The sequence below is a fragment of the Akebia trifoliata genome, chromosome 4 (assembly GCF_017979445.1).
Source record: "Akebia trifoliata isolate Shusen 1 chromosome 4, ASM1797944v1, whole genome shotgun sequence".
Lineage (NCBI taxonomy): Eukaryota > Viridiplantae > Streptophyta > Magnoliopsida > Ranunculales > Lardizabalaceae > Akebia > Akebia trifoliata.
The window spans coordinates 6,803,787-6,823,231 of NC_141378.1; the positions used below are offsets into that span (position 1 = coordinate 6,803,787).

Sequence of the window (19,445 nt, forward strand, 5' to 3'; positions counted from 1 at the left end):
ATAGAAAACCTGTTTTAACTCATTCAAAGAACAAATCCTCCAATTATCCATGTACCCAAACACACCTAATTATGCTTATGCAAATTCATGAGTGCTGAGGTTATTTCCGTATTTTCTCCTTATAAATGGATTCAGTTGTAATTGGTTCAACAAAATTTCAAATTTGGCCGTTAGTTTTATTTTTCCAAAAAGGAAATAAATCACCTTAATTAATTAAATACCAAAAAAGCTCTGTAGATGAAGGAGTCCATGTTGACTTGAAAGATCTTTATGTATCTACAGATAGACTTGAAAATGTGGAAAATCAAATACAAGTCTTTTAAGTCTCTGGGTCTCTCCTCCTTCTCCTCCTCACGTATTTATCATCATTTTTTTTTTCTTTTTTCTTTTTGTGTGTGCGAATTTTCTTTTGTAGTTTAATGTTTTTTTGTTTTGTTTTTGTTTAAACCCATTGATTTAAATATCAGAATCCATCCATTTTTACAGAATTTTAGATCAAACTTAAGGGAGTTCTCTGCAACACCATTTGAATGGCTTTAAAGGATCTTCATCGCAAGTTCAAGGTAACAATATCATTCTTTGTATTCTCTTCTTTCATATTTTTTTTTATGGAATTTTGTTTATTTTTATGTAATTATATGTAGATTATTTTAATTTTAATTTTTTGTTTGGATTCTGAAGGTTTATAGAATGACCCAAACCAGGGGCCTGTTTGACAAGGAAAAAAAATTGGTTTGGAATATTATTGTTTATTTCTAATTAAAGAAAAATATGGATTCTTGAAGATAGTTGGACTTGGAACCTCAATGCATAAAGAGAAATAAGAACATTACTTTCGAGATTTAATCCAGACTTCATCGTGACTTATTTGAGATCGGGTCTCAAAAGGCCATTTTTTAATAAAAATTGGCTTTGATGTATTTTTTAATGATTTGGTTTTAAGTATTCATTATTGATATTAAAACGAGATTATGTGATTGTAGCATTTAGTAATTGAGTTTTGAGAGTAAAGTTTCTTTGTTTTCTTAAAAAAAATTAAATCAATTTTATTGAGTATATATATATGGGTTGGGATCCCATGACAATCCTTTGTTTTATAGGGTTAAAAGTTTTCAAATGGGCCGAGTTTTTTCAGGAAGATGATCTTTATGGTGAGAAGATCATCCTCATAAAAAAGCCAAAATTATTTAAAATTTGAATAATTATCAACCATCAATTTTTTCCGTTAAATTGTAAACAGTTTTTTATGGGATTAGAAATTTCAGAGTAGGCCAATTTTTTGTGAGGATGATCTCTTTAGTATAGGGATCATCCTCACAAAAAATCAGCCCATTCCATAACTTTTAACCTATATAAGACAAATGATTGTCACTTGGTCCCAACCCATATATATATGGGGAGCGTTCAGAGGCTTTAAAGAGAGCCAAACCTTTTTCAATATATGGGATGGAAGTTTTGGAATGAGCTGATTTTTGTGGGGATGATCTCTATGATGAGGAGATCATGAGGAGATCATCCCCACAAAAAATCAGCCCATTCTGAAACTTCTAACCCTAATTTACAAGTTGAATAGTCGTAGATCATCAATTATTTGTAATCACATTTGGTGGGTTAGAATTTTTTGAATGGGCTGATTTTTGTGAGGATCCCCTCACCTTAGAGATCATCCTCACAAAAAAATCAGCTTATTCCAAAACTTCCAGCCCATATATTGAAATATGGATCTTTGTAAATCCTTGACGTGTCAGTGCATAAAACCGTAGATCTTTCTTTGAGATACACAAGGAGAAAGATCTTTAGTTCCATGCACTGCCAAGTCATAGAAAGATTGCCAGGTTATCATTGGTCACGCGTGCGTGCACACACACACACATGTATACATATAAAATCAGTTTGTGTTAAAAACCTAAACTAGTACACCAAAAGGCCTAGAACTGTTGGGATGCATCAAATTTATATGCCCTTAATAACTTAGACAAGTAACAAACCACCACACTTTGCAGTTGATGTCCACATCGATTCTCATTTGGGGCGGGACACTTCTTGGGGCTTTTCTGGTATTTTTTTGTAGCTCATAGCTCTCTCAAGTAGTTTCTTCCATGACTCAAAATTTGAGTCTATTGGAATGCGTCAAATTTAAGCCCTTAACCACCATTTAGGCGCGTAATAATTTGGGAGGGCTTGACTCAGTCAATTAAGATTAGGACTTATCTATCAAATCTTGTTCTTTAAACCATTATTCTTGAATATAGTGTCTAGGCTAATTTTGACCTTGAATTTAATGGGCCAAATTGACCTAGGCTCTCTCTAGAGAGTCCAATCAGTGGACCCTCTTTGATGGGTCCAGTTCGTCTAACTGACATTGTCAAGTCAAGCTCCCGCCTTGACTAATACTTCGATTTTTTACTTACTCATTTGAGATTTTCAAAAATATCATCTAAGTCATCTTGTTTGTTTTGTGAGATTTTGCACACATGATATGCCTTGTCTATCTGTCTCGTTCATGGACAATAATGGGATGACTCAGGCAAGTCATGTTGGTCTCACACGAGTTATCTCTGTCTCAGATGTGATTTAAAACCATGCTCACATAATGATAATTTTCTTTCTAATTTCAATAGGCATTCCGAGTGAGTCGATTTTTCATCAAAGGTGGACCAAGAAATAACAAAGAGGCTGCAAAGAAGCCATCATGGATGACTCCCATCTCACATGGATTTCAGGTCATCGAGGAACGAACATCGATTTATGAATCCGACGACTCAAAATCAGACTTGGTTGTGGTACAAAGAGAGCAAATACAAGATCTAGAATTGTGGTTGTTTGGAGTCTTTGATGCAGAGAAGGGAGATGGAATCACCAAATACTTGCAATCCCATCTCTTACTTAAGGATCTCAACCGGGTAAAAAAAAAAAAAAAAATCAAATCTCTTGTTCTTTTTTTAATATTGATTTTATTTTTGTTACAACATTTATTAATAGAACGTTACAACCATAAAATATCATTTTATATTAATCACAATTATTTTAATAGGCCATTTTCAAATTGGGGATTGGGTGAATCAATGTGATCTCGATCGACATTGGAAAAACTCACCCAAAACCTCTGAATTTCATCAGGACTCGGTCGAGTTTTAAAACCATGGTGATGTGTTTTGTAGAATCAAATTAGGAGGAGGAGCAAAGACACAATGAAGAAAGCATACTTTTCAAGTAGATCAAAGATGAGTGATGGAAAGCATGAAAATGAGGGGTCCACATCTGTGATTGTGATTAATGGAGAGAAGATTGTGGCAGGAAGCATAGGTGATTATAGAGCTATTGTATGTAGAGATGGTGTGGCCTATCAAATATGTGATGAGACACAACATCTCAGGTCCAGGAGACGTTGGTCATTCAATCTCATTCCAGGTATTGAACAACAATTCTTCTCTTCATGTGTTTGTTGTCAATGGATCCATGGATCAGATCAGCCAACTAAAAATGGATTAAATCTATTTGGTGCTTTGAGCTTGGATGACTCGGCGAAATGATCCAATCCAATCTAATTATATAAATTATGAGACTAGGATTACAATCATGAATAAGATTTATAACCAATCAAAATCATCAAATTCAATATCATCTTCATAAAGATAGTCTCCTCTTACTAATGCATTATTTGTGATTGAATTAGAGACAATCAAATTTTTATCTAGACTGACATACAATAGATTGCTAAAATGCAGAGGCCAGAGCCCCCGGCTCAAAAAATTTAAGGGGTATGAAAAGGGCAATCATGTAATATTTTCTATTTTTTAGGGAGATTTACATGTTTTGGTAACTCTTGATTTTATAAATAGAGATCTCTAGAACGGTAAAATTGATGAGAATATAGTGATTGTTTATGTTCTTGTATATGTGCTTGTTTTTGTCTCTTTGTTGTTACGATTTTTTACAATGAGCCACATATACAGATTTAGGCTTTTGTATGCATTCAATGAGATCATGTATCATGCATTTAACTGTGCTCGAATGTGTGTCTACTTTTGTACTCCGTATCAATCAGGTGCATTGCACATGCGACTATGTAATGCAGGCAATAAGACCTCTAAAATCTCAGAACCAGTTGTTGGTGTTGAGAAGATCGATTCTGATACAGAATTCGTTATCCTAGCAAGCAGTGGTATATGGGAGGTAAGAAACCCAATCTCATTCACCTCATAATATCATTTTCCATCAACTTCTATGGGTTGTTTGGATTGTCAATTTTTAAAGATGGAAGATGCTATTGTGGTGATCCAAACATGCCCTTACCTCTCATTTTTCTTTCTTCCCTATAGTATCCATGGTTTTTAAACTCGTCCGAGACCGAGACGTATCACCCGAGTTAATTCGGTATCGGAGCTGAACGAGACCAACTCACAAAGTCATTTTTTGACCGAGTTTTATGTCTCACAGTGTAATTTTTTGAGTAATCTCACGAGACGTCTCAAACGTATCGGAAAACTCATCCGAGACGACTCGGTATCGAAACTGAACAAGACGAGACGGGATACCGAGTTTAAAAATCATGATAATATCATCCTTAGTGGCCCTCTAGCCATCGAAGAAAACAGTTAGACCCACCCCCACCAATTATAAAGTCCAAAAAATTCCAAACCACTAGTCAGTGGGTCTCAATAAAGTGCAATAACTACACCTTGGGATTAAGCACCTTAGGCTATTTTTACAATAAAAAGATTCTTTTAAGGGCGTTTTTGGTACAAAATCCAATTTTCAAAGTGTATTTAATTGCACTTTAACGTGTGCCATAATAATAACCTTTTTTTCAAAGTTCATATAGAATTTTACCCTGTTTTTCAGTGCCCACTGACTGATAGACGTCCACCACTTAAAAGATAATTTAAAAAAAAAAAAAAATTTATAGGAGAACACATGTGGATTGATTGCTTTTGTGTGTGTGTGTGTGTGTGTGTAGGTGATGAAGAATCAGGAGGCAGTGAACCTGATCAGGCACATTGAGGACCCACAAGAAGCAGCTGAATGCTTAGCAAAGGAGGCCTTGACAAGAATGAGCAAAGGCAACATTTCGTGCTTAATCATTCGTTTTGATTAAAATAAAATCTTTCTAATTTGTTGAAAGACAAATTTACTATTTTGTATTAGTTTTAACAAAAACAATCAAATCTCATTCGGAGACATAATCAACATTTTCTTCACAGAGATGATGATATGATCCAAAATAATTCCCTAAGCATTATTCAATACTTGTGATTCAATGGTCATAACTCATAACAATACTGTTTTTTCTTAAAAGAAAAACTTCTCCTACATTGTTTTAAGTATATTTTGCCATTTTTACCCCTTGTCTCCTAAATGCCGTTAGTAGAGTAAACTATTGTTAATTATTTCAATCCAACAATGAAATTTTGAATGAAAAATATAATAAAACAATTTTAATAATTTAATTTACTTTGATTACATATAGGGGGTGTCAATGGGAACCCATTTAACTGGACCCGAACTGGAACCAAAACCAAAACCAGAATCAGAACCCAAAACTCTGGTTCATATCCTTATTTTCAACACTAGATTAGAGCCGGGTCTAAAAGGAATCGAACCAAATAAGGACTGGGACCAATAATCCCATTTTTGTCCAATGGGTACGTGGAACCAATATGTTTTACCCTTTTCTTCATATTATAAATGTTTGATATTTTCATATCTTTTAAAGTTATTACATAAATTTTTTTATTTTTATTTTTTTGTTTATGTTTTCATATAATTATGTATTCTAATTTAAAATGTATATATTTCCTATAATTTTGTTAATAGCAAAATAGATGGAAAAAAAATTAACTTATATGGTAAATTAATTTCAGCAATTTTTAAACCACAATTTTGCTACCTTCTTTGGTAACTTTATCTTTCATCATATCTTCCCTTGTTGATGCAAACATTCACTAGATGTAAACACAACATAATATTAAACAAGTACAAAAGTGAAAGACCTGGTTAACAATTTCCATCATAAGCGCTTTATAGCAAGAACAACTCTGAAAAAAAGCCAGCACTAGTAGCATTCCAAAATGTGTCTTATAATCCTAAAATAAACCCTTTTGAATGCCGTTTAATGTCATCCATTCTAAGTTTAATCCAAACCAACTATTTCAAGACCCAAGTTTTACTGAAACACTGCTCTTGTAGATCCACAGCTAAAAATGGTAAGATCCATAACTGAATTTGCTTTAGTGGCAAGTGATGTGCTGGCATCAACAAAAGTGCTTAAGAACTTTGAAGCCATAGACGAGCATATCATATTATGTCAGATATTCTGGAACTTAAAGAAACATTTTGCAATCCTAATGTATGTATAGCAAATGAGGACATTAACACACTAAACCCTTTTGCGAGGAAAGTCCCCCGAATTGGATGTCAGTGATGTGAATTGTAAGGAAAGTTCCTATTTTGGTACTGTTGCCTTGGGTTTAATATTACCGATTTAATTCCCCAAGAAAAAAAAGATCATTAGAAAAATCAGAAGAAAATATGGTTATGGTCATCCAATAAGGCCAGCCTATTCAATGTACGATGGATCCATCAAATAATGGATCTTAAGAATGTCCTCCATGGAAGCTACTTAAGGTGCTAGACAAGACTCGTGAACTGTGTATAAGCTAACATTCCTTTCATCAAAGAAAAAATGTACAACAAATTCGACGGAAAAAAAAAAAAAAAAAAAAAACAGTTCAAACCAGTTCATTGTGTGGGCATTAAGAAAGAAACTGAACAAACAGCCAAGTTTTTACAGCAATATGTTAATAAATACAGAATTTTTCGATACATAACAAGACATGAAAAATCAAACCATAACAACATTTGCATTGAAGGGAGGCAAACAATGGCCAAAGGAAGAAAACAGACGCACACAGACATGCTGTTTTCTCACATTAATAGTTTTAGTGCATCCACTTATCATGTTGTCTGCTTCTTTTCACTTGTTTTGCTCCGAAATGGTGACAACAAGGAGAAGGACCGAGAAGCTGTAGCAAATGAACAATCATTGAGCATAAATTTCACATTCATTCAGTAACAAATAAGAAAAGTTCATTCTGCAAATAAAATGTAACAAAACTCACCCTTTTGTGAAGTGCTTGAGGTCGGAGTTTCATCCTGAGAGATGAGATTCTTTAATGTATGAACTGATGATATCCAATAACAAAGAGAAATGTCAATTTGTGAGTAATGGTCGTTACTGATGAGACTGCAACCACTTTCAGTAACACATTCGATACTTAACTCAGTTTCCCGAGTTTTTAAAATTCTACATGGCTGACAATATTGAAACCTTTGCTAAATTCAAAAATTGCTTCCTGAATCAATGATCAATTCGGCCCATTTTTGAACATAGGGTCGACGAGGCCTAGTGGGTAGTTTTGGGCATTGACTTCTTGAACCATTTTAGGTGCAAACTTTTAGGTTAGCTTGTTCCTTGCAAGTATTATTATTATTCGTGAATTATCGTGGTGAATCCTAGAATAAGTGTTTGACCGAAGTTCGAAATTTTCTAATCAACTTTGTATTTGGGCTAACTCAGCTCAAGTTAGTTGGGCTTCAAATAAATCAAACTGTGCTTCTAAAGATGTAAAGATGAGTGCCATAGAATTGTATATCATTGGCTTAGCAGATCTTTTAACACTGCTGAATCTTGCATTGGTCTCGCAGAGTTGCACTTGGAAATCAGAATATTGATCTGCAAGATAAGTTTGCCTTTTGCACAATGTAATTGATTAATGGAGGTCTATTTTATGACTGCAGATTATAGAAAGATCAACTGAAGATTGAGACTTTCTAGATAGAATCAGATGGGGTTCCTTAACCGAGTTCAAATTATCAGGGGTTTATAACTTTAGACAGCTGCCATTGACGCCTCAAATTTTACTTATTACACCCCAATTAAAAATAAAGAAAATAAGTAAATAGGTGTGAAAAAGTAAAAGTTGGGGTGCCAATAGAAGTTCTCTCATTTTTTTTTCCCGCTAGATTTCTATTTTTTGGGTTTTAGGATGTGTATGAGCCTAATCAATTTTTTTTGGGCATATCATGGGTATATCCCCACCCTTCAGGTGTGACTAACCCCACGATCACACGCACTGCCCCCTCAGAAAGTCCTACATGAAACTAGGAGAGTCGAGGGCCAACCGCACCCTGGAGGTGGCCCCAAGGAATTCATTGCTTCGTGAGGTTTCAAATGGTTGACCTAACCTTCCTGAGGAGCTTATCAAGGCTCGGTTTGCCACTAGGCCAACCCCTTGGGGTTATATGAGCCTAATCATAATTGTAAACAACTACGAAAATTGTTTGAACACGTGTTACAATGTTTTGTAAGGTTGAGATAATAATTTGAGCCAAACGTTTGTTAAGTTTGAAATGGTGTGTTTTAATCTTTAATTGGAGTGTGATAAATAATTTAAGAAAATGGGGTGTAATAAGTAAAAGTTGGGGTGCAAATAGCAGCTCTCTAATTTTATCATTTAACACATCCAATTGCTCTTGTGAGCTAGAGTAAAGCTATATCACAGCAATATCTAATAAATTCAGGGAGACAAGATGAATGTTACCTTCATATGAAGCAGATCCTGCAGCCTGATCATCAGCCAAGGAGCCATTCATGGTCAACTTATCTGATTCCACATTATGTTCACCCGCAGCTGAACTATTGTTCTTCTTTCCAAACTTCAACAGCCGTTTAAATCCTTTAGAGGATTCCTTACCCCGAGGCTTCTCCAAGGTTTCCGGAGTTTGTTCCAAAGAATTCAGGTCTGTAAAATTAGATATGTGGGCTTTGGCAGTCTCCTTGCTTGTAGCTTCCATTTTTAAGCTTGGTGGGGATGCTTTGGTGTACTCCAAGTTTGTAGTACATGGATCTTCCAAAGATGATACCCGGGCAAATGGAGCTTGATATGATTTTTCAGCTACTCCGACACTCGGAAGTGTAGGCAATTCTTTCCTTGCAGAAACTGCTGTCACCTGACCATAAAAAATATATTATAAAATGGATAAATTTTCATGGCATACTGTGTTATGTGATAAAAATAATAAAGCAATGAGTTAAAAAATAAACTCAAAAATAAAAGCAGCTAGTTATCAAACCTACCTCACATGATTCGGGTAGCTCATCTAATTGGCATTCACTTGAATCTTGACAAATTTCACCCATGGTACATGGTGAAGCTGGAGCATGAACTTCTGCATACTTGGAAGCCATCTCAGTCTTCTCTCCTACTTTATCATCATCACGTGACACCTTTTTAATTGTTATCGTTTCTTCAGATCCCTGTACCACAGGAATGGGGGGTGTTTCACGTTCAAGCATGACAACAGTCTTCTCAATAACTGGGTTTTCATCTCCATTGCTATCATGAGAGGTTTTCTCGTTACTCCTCTTCACTTTGGTTCTTTCGGAAACGACAGTAGACCTGCTTCCATTTGCTTTTTGAGTCAACTCTTTTTCAGCTGATTTGTTCTGACCCATGGCTGAAGGCCCTTTGGATGTTTTAATCTTCAGCTCTGGAAGAGTTGCAGCCTTAGTTCTGTCGAGGCTCATAATCTCAGAAATCTTCTTGTTCTCAGGCCCATCAGATACTTTTGGCTTTGGTGAAGAAACATGGTGTCTGTTGGCTGTTTTAGGGTCTGATAGTCTTCTGATTCGTGCTGTAGTAGCTACCTTAGGTCCAGGTGTGACACCATCTTTCTCTTTCTTTAACTCAGGTAATGATGAAGCTGACCGGCTTAATCCATTTCCAGCTAAGCGACTACCGTTATTTAATCTGCTTGATTTGATGATTTTTTGAGAATCATTGGATCCCACAGAAGCTGTTCTGATGGGCAACCTTTGCAGAGGTGATGATGATCCAGGCTCCGAGTCACTGAATTTTGATCCTTTGTGAGAGCTCGGGGAAAGCTTTGTTGGCAACCGAGGTCTTGTCTGAGAGGGCAATGGTGATTGAACAAGACCAGAGCTGCCTCTTGCCGCAATTCTCTTTTCCCTCTCTCTCTTCAAAGCTTCGAGTCGTTTCTTCCCTTCCTCTTCCTGAAATGGAGATTTCGAATATAAAGTTCAGTGGAATCAAGATAGCTAGCCAGATGAGCATGAACAAATAGCGCATAAAATGGGCCGTATTTTATCCAAAATCCGAGTGATTTGAATCTGAAATTAACGTGTTTGGACCCTTGGAGTAGACCCGAATAAAAAATGAGCTGAATATGGGTTGATGTCCCTTGATCCAAGTCGAATCCGGATCCATCCCTATATCTGCCTAGATCTGAATGATATATTACTTTGAAAATTATATTTTTATATTTTTCAAAATATTTTTTTTCTACTAATTAAATATAACATGAATTCTAATAAAATAAAAGAATTATAATAGTAAAATAGAATAGTATAGCAATTATAAAAAAAATGTAGAAAAAAAATATTGAACGATCCAAAATGATCTGAACCGACCCGAATCAAGCAATTCGGTCGGATCCAGATTTAGTGAAAGCAAAATGGTCTGGATATGGTTTCAACTAATAGGATCCAAGTCGAATTCGGATCTGAAAAAAAATTTGGATATGGATATGCTCAGGTCCAACCTGAACCCGACCCATTTTAAGCCCTATGAACAAACAGTGACCATTATTCATTTGACATAAGCAGGCAAAGCAAACAAGTAAATTGAGTTCTTGCCAAGTTCACATAGGTACATTTGCTCAAACTGTTCTATCTTTCCAATGTGAGGTAAACTTTAGAGAAAAGTGAAAAGGTGAAGAAACATACGTTCTCTTTTTTCATTTTCTGAAGATCAGCTTTGAAAGCTCTCAGCCTCTCTGCACGTGCTTGTGCTTCATTTGAAGGACCTAACTTTGAAGGTTTCCCTTTCCTTATTGCTGCATCCATCTTCCTCTTCTCAAAACTATCTTGCACACCTTTCAACTTCTTATCCTTATTCAACCTCTTTGAACCTTCCTTAACACCGGTCACAGCCTCTTCTTTGTTTCTGTTCTGTACCTTACCAGTGTCCTGTGTTTCATAGTCTAGAGCAGGGTCATAACCGATAGATTCCCTCTCTGTTCCACGCTCTGGCATCAAACTCAAATCGTCTGGTTCATAGCTGAGCTGGGTTCGAATCCTACTGGATGAGTCTTCTGTCTTCTGAAGACCTGATGGGAACTCAGCATCCATTTTAATAGCAGTTCTGCTATCAGTTCCGATTTGATATTGAGAGCTCAACCTCAAAGGAACTACAAAGGATTCATCAGTTACATTATGTGATGAGCTCCTATCCAAATTATTGGAAGCACGCCCAAACCCCTCGCCAGCCAATGGATCTGACTGCAAACTCATAGAACCCAACTGGTTTTCTTGTCTATAAAGCATGAAATCATCATTTGTCACCCTTCTATATCCCCTTTGACCTTCCATTTCCGTATGTCGTAGATCCAGCTCACTGTCTCTGGTTCCTCTTCCAAACCGTCCTCCTGATATCACAAATTCATCATTTGACGCCTTCAACATGCGGGTCCCCCCCTTGCCACTAATTGTATCAAATTCTGTCATCCCACGATCTTGACCTTCAACCCAATCTGGTCCATGAGGAACTATAGGATCCGGTCTGGTTGTATTTTTTCGTCTCATCACTTGACCCTCCTTTTCCATTGAAAACATGTTTCGCTCAATAGTATGTGTATTTTGATCATCATTTCGCAATAAACAATTCTGAAATGCTTGCCACTTTCCACCACTGACTTCTTGCTCATCAACCGTGTCATCCTTTTCATATGTGTTCAAAGTATTAGTCGGCTTAGAATGGCTTCCTTCACTTTTTGAAGATCTCATATAATTCTTATGCTTCTCCACACCCTCAGCATCCTCATCAGTTTCAGGGTCAGACCCTGATGATGATTCACTGCCTGATGTATTCTGCCTCTTTGAAGTGATATAATTGATGTTCCGAATGACAACCATGCCCGAGTTTTTTCTACCTGATTTACCGGCCTTTCTCCGTGGTTCTCGACCTTGTGAACCTTCCTTCTCCAACTCAGAACCATCTTGTGACCTCGTATTGGAAACACCCGGTTCCCAAGTCTCTAATTCAGTGTTGCTATCTTTACTATCCATAGAGTGCCTTTTTTGGCCCATTCTTTGCACACTGTTGATTCTAGGATCCTCAACTGGAGGATATGGTGGCTGAAAAAATGGGCCATTTCCAGGATAGTTCTGATAGTAAGGTATGCCTTGCATGGGATATGCTTGAAAGACTGGTGGAGCACCGGGCGGAGAATGAATAGGCCAATGGGGGTACATAGGATGCTGAAATTGACCTTGAAAATATTCGTGGTGGTCTAGTGGTACTTGGGTATCTGGTGGAGGCCTTTTATCTGGCCAACATCAAATGGACATATAACACTTAGAGCTCATTTGAATAAATGCAAAGAAGATAAAAGCATATAAGGCAATGCAATGCATGGATTTGATGGCAATTTGGATTATTTCTGAATGAGAGAAGAGATAGCACCACATTAAAAAATAAATTAAAGAAATCTAACAATGACAAGAAAACATGTGGAATTGTTTAAGGTAACTTTCCTAACGAATTCCTTCAGACCCGAACAAGTTTCTTCTTTCTTTTGGTCTATGCTCTCTAAGAAAGCCTAAAGATTTTAGAAAAACTTGGGGATTCTTCTTGTGTGATCTTTGGTGACAAGAAAAATGGTGGGGGCACGGAGCATCAGAAACTGACAAAACAATTGATTGGTTTGTAGATTCTTTCTGAGGTTTGGATATATAGTATTTTCTTTTGTATTACCAATGATTTAACTGACTCAAAGGCAAACAATGTAAACAGGAATACTCCACACACTGGCTAACTGAAAAAAGTAAAACATCTTTTACTCATCAGAAAAAGAAAACCTAGCGATCGGATTTTCTTCACAAAAAAAAAAATTCACTGTACAATCTATAATTACCTATCTTACAACAGAGCTCATACCTGCACTGGCATCATTGCTCGCTTTCCCATTACTCTCCATGCCCAACTCACAATTGGACTCAGGCCATTTCTTTGTCTCCATTGAAGAGAAATCTGATTGACTAGACATTGCTTCGGCTGCTTCAATTTCAAGCCATTGGCCAGTTTCATGCTTTTCTTTCCATAAATCCATAAACCTTAAGCATGCCTCCCTGTTGCATGGAGAAATAAAAAACACAAGGGAAAAAGTTCGAAGTTCAAGAGAAGATTGAAAACCAGTTCTCAGCAGTAAAACAAATGACAAACTTATATTTTTAATCCTAAACAAAAAGAATAGGCATAAAAGAACCCCACTTACCTTAAACGTGAGGCTCCAAAGCATTCAGCAAATGATATCAAAGGTGCCATATGATCCATGTCAAAACCGGCAGCAACAGCACGTGCAAAGGCCATTCCTTGTTCTTTCTGTAGGACAGTTTTTCGAGTCTCTAAAACTCTCAAGAGCTGAACCCTGACAAGACAGATCTACATCAAGCAAGATACAATATCCTGAGAAAGTCCATGGTTATTAGTACTTGGACATCCTCAATGCTGCAAGATTGTCAAAATAATACTTAAATAAAAATACTTGTTACATCTTGTTTTCGATAAATGATTGTTGTTACATGGCTTAGGTATTTTCGTTATATGTCCACTTTTTAGTTGTTACTTATTTCTATAAATGTATTTCCTTGGGCTCATGATAATGACATTCCAGTTTCTACAATTCTAAACTCATAAAACTGAATTGGGTTAAAAACTGCAGCATACCAATTAAAGCTGTTAAGGAAAATTTTTACCAGCCTTACACATATGTTCAACCTAACGAACAGAGTTTGCATGAATAAATTTGTAACTAAAGGTAGCAGCATCAGTACATACTTCGAATTTTCCTCCTGTGTGGTAGATCCATTTGATTCAGGTGGATGTGCTCCTGGCTGCATAGAACCAACTGAACCAAATTCAGGAAATTAACTAAAGAGTCATTGTAATATGAAAGTGTATGATTTGCAAATACCTCATACAGGACAATTGCTTTCCCTGCATCAGCATCAAGAGGCTTGCTACCTGTCCAAAACCATTGACTGTGATTAGAAATGACTCGGTATGTGTGTGAGACTCCAGGCTAACTCTGGACGACAACCTTTTACTGGCTTGGAAGGGTAATGAGACCAACCCAGACCTAAGTTACCAAATTTTCTCATCCTAAACTGAACCGCGATGGGTATGAAGTGAACTGATTTGTGGTACGATTCGTTTTGGGTTCATGGAAAACATTGAACCATGTACCAACAAATCTACAAACCTAATTGTTGTTGTTTAATGAATTTTCGTTGGATACAAAGAACAAAAATGTGAAAGACATCTTCCATCTCTCCATAAAGAGTGCACTTGACAAAGAGTCATCATCGATGGTGAGTGTATTTACCCTCTCTTTTGTGCAAGTCATCATCGATAAAGAGTGTACTTGATTCTTTTCATCATCTTCCAGCTGTCACTAAATGCAATCTACTTTTTTGCATGTTTTCTGGAACATAAATATCGATAGTTTGATGTTGATTAATATGATATTTAAACTTTATAAGACAATGGTTTTTAGATGTGATACTTATTTGGATACATGTATGTTTTAGTTTCATTTTGTTATTTTAATATGTGATACATATCATATTTTTCAATGGTTGTATATATATTTTCTGTTTAGAATTTGGATCTTTACATATATTTTGATTCTGTATAACTTAGAATTTTAACATTATGGCTATAATTGTACTTGCTCATGTGCTTGAAATATAATACATACACACACAAGTGAACCGATGCGAACCGAACTACGCAGGTTCATTTTAGAATGGCAAACTGCGAACCTGAGTTCAAACCGAGTGAACCAAATAACATACACCCAGACTATCCATTTGATAGATAACCCTCTAGATTGGGAACGGTGAATGATATTTTCCCAACACTTGCCCATGCCCTCCTGTGGATTGCACCTTTTCCCCCTACAAATGGTAGCCATTGTGCTATTGAGTTGAACCAATGTGAACCATGTTAGTAAGTATGATGGCACAACCAAGGTCTCAAGTATCGTAAAATCCAGAGTTGGGATCACCCAAGTCAACTCAGAATCATCCACTAGCGTATCGAAAAGTGCAAGTGACTTGATCTCGGTTTTGTATTTGTCCAAACCTTGACTCAGGCGAATTTCAACTTTACTTCTTGTTAACTCGGCCTAAAACATATTTTTTTACTCTAACTTGGACTTGACTCAAGCTGATTTGGACTTGAGTGGGACTTTTGCCACAAACTGACTTGCAGGCCAAATCATTTGGATCCAACTTGTAATTGTGCTAGATGACCCAAACTCCAAGTCTCAGACTAAAACCATGGTCAAAACCGTAGAACCCATTTGCAATTGCCACCTCATCTTCTGTATGTTACACAAACAGTTGATCCACGTAAGAAGCCCGGACTCATGGTCAGAGAAATCCCTTCCAACAATTAAGTTTTAGTTGATTTGATAATCTCCTCCAAAGGTTTTAAACATACTGTAAATTAGGAGATGTGGATTATGACTGAAAAACAAGGAATGGATACCTAACTCTTAACTTCCAAACAAGCATCTAAATAGGTGGAGATAAGGGCAATGTCAGTACCTTCAATACTTTTCTGGGACCTTGTTTGATGGTCATCTACATTTTTTTGATGGACATCTACCTGTCAAACAGAAAAAGGGCTAAAAGTGAACCCTTATACGGCACAATGATCATGCAAAAGTGATAGACTTTTACTTACAGTGCTCAACCCTAGATTGTCATTGCTTTGAATTGCAATAGCTTCTCCAATTTGTAAGATCTCGGATTCTATTGTATTCACCCGTTCCAAAACCTCCGGATTGCTGACAAAGCGAACAAACCTGAGAGACCAACACATATTAGTCTGAAAATCATGATTTTTGCAGAGAAGAATCAATGAAAAACCTTTTTTGGTGATAAACTGAGGTTCAAAGGCAGCCCCATTGATTATAACAAAAAGCTCTGACTGAGAAGAAAACCTTGAATCAACATAACACTAACAGAACAGAAACATTGGCTATTCTATCAGCAAAGGAATCCCATATTAGACTGCCTAACCACGATGTTGGGACGATTGTTAATCTTGATTATATTTGTTGGGAGTTCCTGGAAAGAAGTAATGTAAATCGTGAAAATTTGGCTGAGCATACCTTCATCCCTAGAAGGAAATACATGATAAAATTCTCAAATCAGCAGTAGAGAGAACATAAATTGGTCTGCAGTCATCACAGTAAGTTTTCTGTCCAACTACAAGTGCAGTGACAACCTTTACCAAGTCTGTACATTCGACAACGACTAGGTACACTGGTCTGCCCATGTTCATCCCAACCCACAAGTACAAATCCTCAGTGCAAGTATAATACGAAATTAGCCCAAAGGAATGCTCTTCTTTCTTACAAATTGTTGTTGCAATACTTGATCATTCCAATTGTAGTGTCTCTTTCAACCAATAGTCTATCAGCTCTACCATTATTGAACGAAAGAGATGCCAGGTGGGTCAATCGAATTAGGTAGGAGATGCAGAATCTTTGTTGATTCTGATAGTTACTTGAACCTTGTCCAGTGATGGTCCCCAGCTACTAATTCCTCTGCTTAAAACCATCTCTCAGTTGGTTTGACAGGTTGCAAAGCAACTTTAAGGTAGTGGGTTCAAGTCCAGCTTACCCAAAAAAAAAACTACTAATTCCTTGATAGTGCAGATTCTCAACACAGATTGTAGATGGGATTCTTTTCTTTGGGCTTTCCTACCATTTGTGAAAGCTTGTCAGAATCTGGTGGAAGTTAGCAAGGGCTCAAGAGACCTCTATAATCTAAGAGTGAACATACATATTTTTTTTGATAAGTAAGAGTGAACATATTACAACGCTCATGGTTCGTGTAGAGGTCCAATTGGAATCATTCTACGTTCGGGACAAAACTTTGTCTGTTTCCATTGAGGAAGATGGCAAGGATGTTGTAGATTTCACCTTTTCTAATATAAATTCCCTTCTACCGATAGCAAAAAAAATACCATCATCAACAAAGCCTATAAGCAATTAATTATTAAAATCAGTTGTTAGATTTTCATTTTGACTCTAAAGAATTCAAGATTTCTATCAAGAAAACAGAGTTTTGTGGGTTGGTTTCTTGATGGGGTTAGAGGATTTTTGATGGGTTCAAAACAAATAAAACAAACACAAGAGAACACATACAGACCTCTCCACAGTGCCCTTTGTAAACCACGCGGCATCACTATTAGGATCAGGTTCGAGTATAATAGAATAACCTCCTTTAGCGATTTGATCTTGGGCCGTCTTTAAATGGGCAAGAAAAGGGTTCAACAATCCAGAAGCAATTTTCTCCATTTTCCCATTCGCAGTTAAAACCAAGTCGTACCTGATTAAAAATCCACGTTGGTTCAATTTTGCAGTAATCGAAGTGAATCGAATAACAAAACAACAATCACATAATACATCCAGAGATTTTAACCTCAAAGAACCGAAAATAAGAGTAGATCTAATCAAAATGTAAACTTTAACAAAATAGAAACAAAAAACCAAATCCCCCCTAATGGAATCAGCGAGTCTGCATGGCTTGGATCACTTTAAAAAGCTCTGCTCAAAGTTAAAAAAAAAAAAACTCGCACAAACCGCATCGCAACATAAAATTAAAAAAATAAGAAGAAAAAAAAGTTTTTTTTGGATAAAAATAAAACCCTAAACCTCTGATGAATCCTCGAATGATTTATCAAGAAACCGAAACAAATTAAAAAAATTGCAGTAGTATAAGATCGAAAGAAATTACCTGGTTCGCGTTGGCGTAAGCTGAAAAGCTGCAGAATCAAGCCGAGTTTTCGACTTCATTGTAGCGAAACCGATCGAAGAAGCTTCAAGTGCGTAAATAATACTAAAGAGTTTCGATTCACAGAGAATCAAACGACCTCGATTGACATTCAGAGACGATCATCGAAATGCAAATAAACACCAAAACGAAAGAAAAAAAAAACGATTTTTCAAGGAAAAAAGTCTCGAAAATGAGGGTTTTTTTTTTTTTTTTTTCTTTAAAGAACAAAAATACTAGAATAAGAGCTGGCTTTCCCGCAGTAACGTAAGAAAAAGTTGCAGAGCCGAAAGAAAGAAAAAAAAAAGAAGGAGCTTTAATGGCAGAAAACGAGAGAGAGAGAGAGAGAGAGTGTCTTTGGATTCCAACCAGAAACCGAGAAATCCAGAAAAATATCGTGTCGTTGAATTCGACTGCTAAGCACAACAAAGGAAAATGAAGAAGGGTAGTTTCGTCAATTATACGAAATGCGCCGAAAAGATGTGGGTATCCGATGAGAAGTAAAGACAAATATTATAAGCTTAAATAACAATCGTGTCGAGATATTCGATTGAAGTACTAAAATGCCCCTCCACACTTATAGTCGTTGAAGACTCGGGAGTCGGGACCAGAGAGGGACCTGGGATGACGTTTTATGACTGCAAACATGGCTGTCATTGGATCGGGTCAGTTCAGTTCGGGTTAATCTCGGTCAGGTCCGCATGGAAATGGTAGCGGATTCTTGGATTGGATCCAACACACCACTCCCGATCCTAGCTTGTAAAATTATTGGATTGAATGACCATCAATCGGCTGTCACCAATCATGCGAGTGTTGTCCTAATAAGAGGGGGTTAGTCAAATAAATTTCACTCCTCCATTCAATTATGACTAATGATAAAATGACGCACAAAAATGTTTGCAATGATGACGCTATTGATGTGGCAAGTGCACATAATTGTAGATCCTTTTTTCTTGTGTATCTCGAAGAAAAAGTCTATGGTTCTATGCACTTGCCATGCCAACCACGTATTTTTTAGCGAGTCAATTTATCACGACCCCTCAATTATATTTAAACTTGGAGAATTTACTGTAAGGTTTTGCAAAAATGTTGAATCATACCTCAAAAATAAATAAATAAATACAAAGTTGGGAATGTCCGCCTTTACCATAAATGACTAGGTCGTGAAGAATGTAAGGATGTTTCTTCGTGACACGATACATAATTATCATTTGTCCTTACTTTTTCTTATAAGAATCTCTTTAAGAGACAACTATATAGATTCATGAATGTTATATGTCCTTATAACACTATTGTGTTATTGTTGCTTTGTTCTTACTTTGTTAATTAACTAGAGATTGTCTGTGCCCAGGGATAGAAGATGAAAGACAATAACATTGTAAGAGTAATATTAGAGAAGGGGTAGAGGGGTAAATATAATAAATTTGGATTGGTACTATTAGAGAAAGGAGAAAAGATGAAACAAAATGAAGTTGAAGGGTATTATTGGAAAAGGGTTATAAAAAGAAAAAGA

At 36.5% G+C, this 19,445-nt stretch overlaps 2 protein-coding genes across 4 annotated transcripts; one reads left to right on the forward strand and one right to left on the reverse strand.

Moving 5' to 3' along the window:
- The first annotated feature begins 202 nt into the window (after positions 1–202).
- On the forward strand, positions 203–5,277 carry LOC147403379 (Protein phosphatase 2C family protein). Of its 3 annotated transcripts, XM_086438946.1 has the most exons (6): positions 203–355; positions 487–563; positions 2,622–2,903; positions 3,162–3,411; positions 4,049–4,176; positions 4,961–5,272. In XM_086438946.1, the coding sequence occupies exons 2-6, from the start codon at positions 531–533 to the stop codon at positions 5,096–5,098; spliced, it is 831 nt and encodes a 276-aa protein (XP_086295072.1). In that variant the 5' UTR covers positions 203–355; positions 487–530; the 3' UTR covers positions 5,099–5,272. The 3 variants fall into 3 exon arrangements, with proteins under 3 accessions (XP_086295072.1, XP_086295073.1, XP_086295071.1); XM_086438947.1 differs by lacking the exon at positions 203–355 and having other exon boundaries at positions 384–563; positions 4,079–4,176; positions 4,961–5,277; XM_086438945.1 differs by lacking the exon at positions 203–355 and having other exon boundaries at positions 388–563.
- A 1,446-nt stretch (positions 5,278–6,723) lies between these two features.
- Positions 6,724–18,451, reverse strand: LOC147403380 (COP1-interacting protein-like protein). The gene is made up of 13 exons (XM_086438944.1): positions 17,897–18,451; positions 17,309–17,488; positions 15,834–15,954; positions 15,695–15,755; positions 14,056–14,105; positions 13,920–13,975; positions 13,357–13,509; positions 13,020–13,210; positions 10,808–12,408; positions 9,140–10,075; positions 8,604–9,012; positions 7,122–7,184; positions 6,724–7,025 (listed from the first exon to the last, which is right to left on the reverse strand). The coding sequence occupies exons 1-13, from the start codon at positions 17,953–17,955 to the stop codon at positions 6,958–6,960; spliced, it is 3,948 nt and encodes a 1,315-aa protein (XP_086295070.1). The 5' UTR covers positions 17,956–18,451; the 3' UTR covers positions 6,724–6,957.
- Positions 18,452–19,445: the final 994 nt, after the last annotated feature.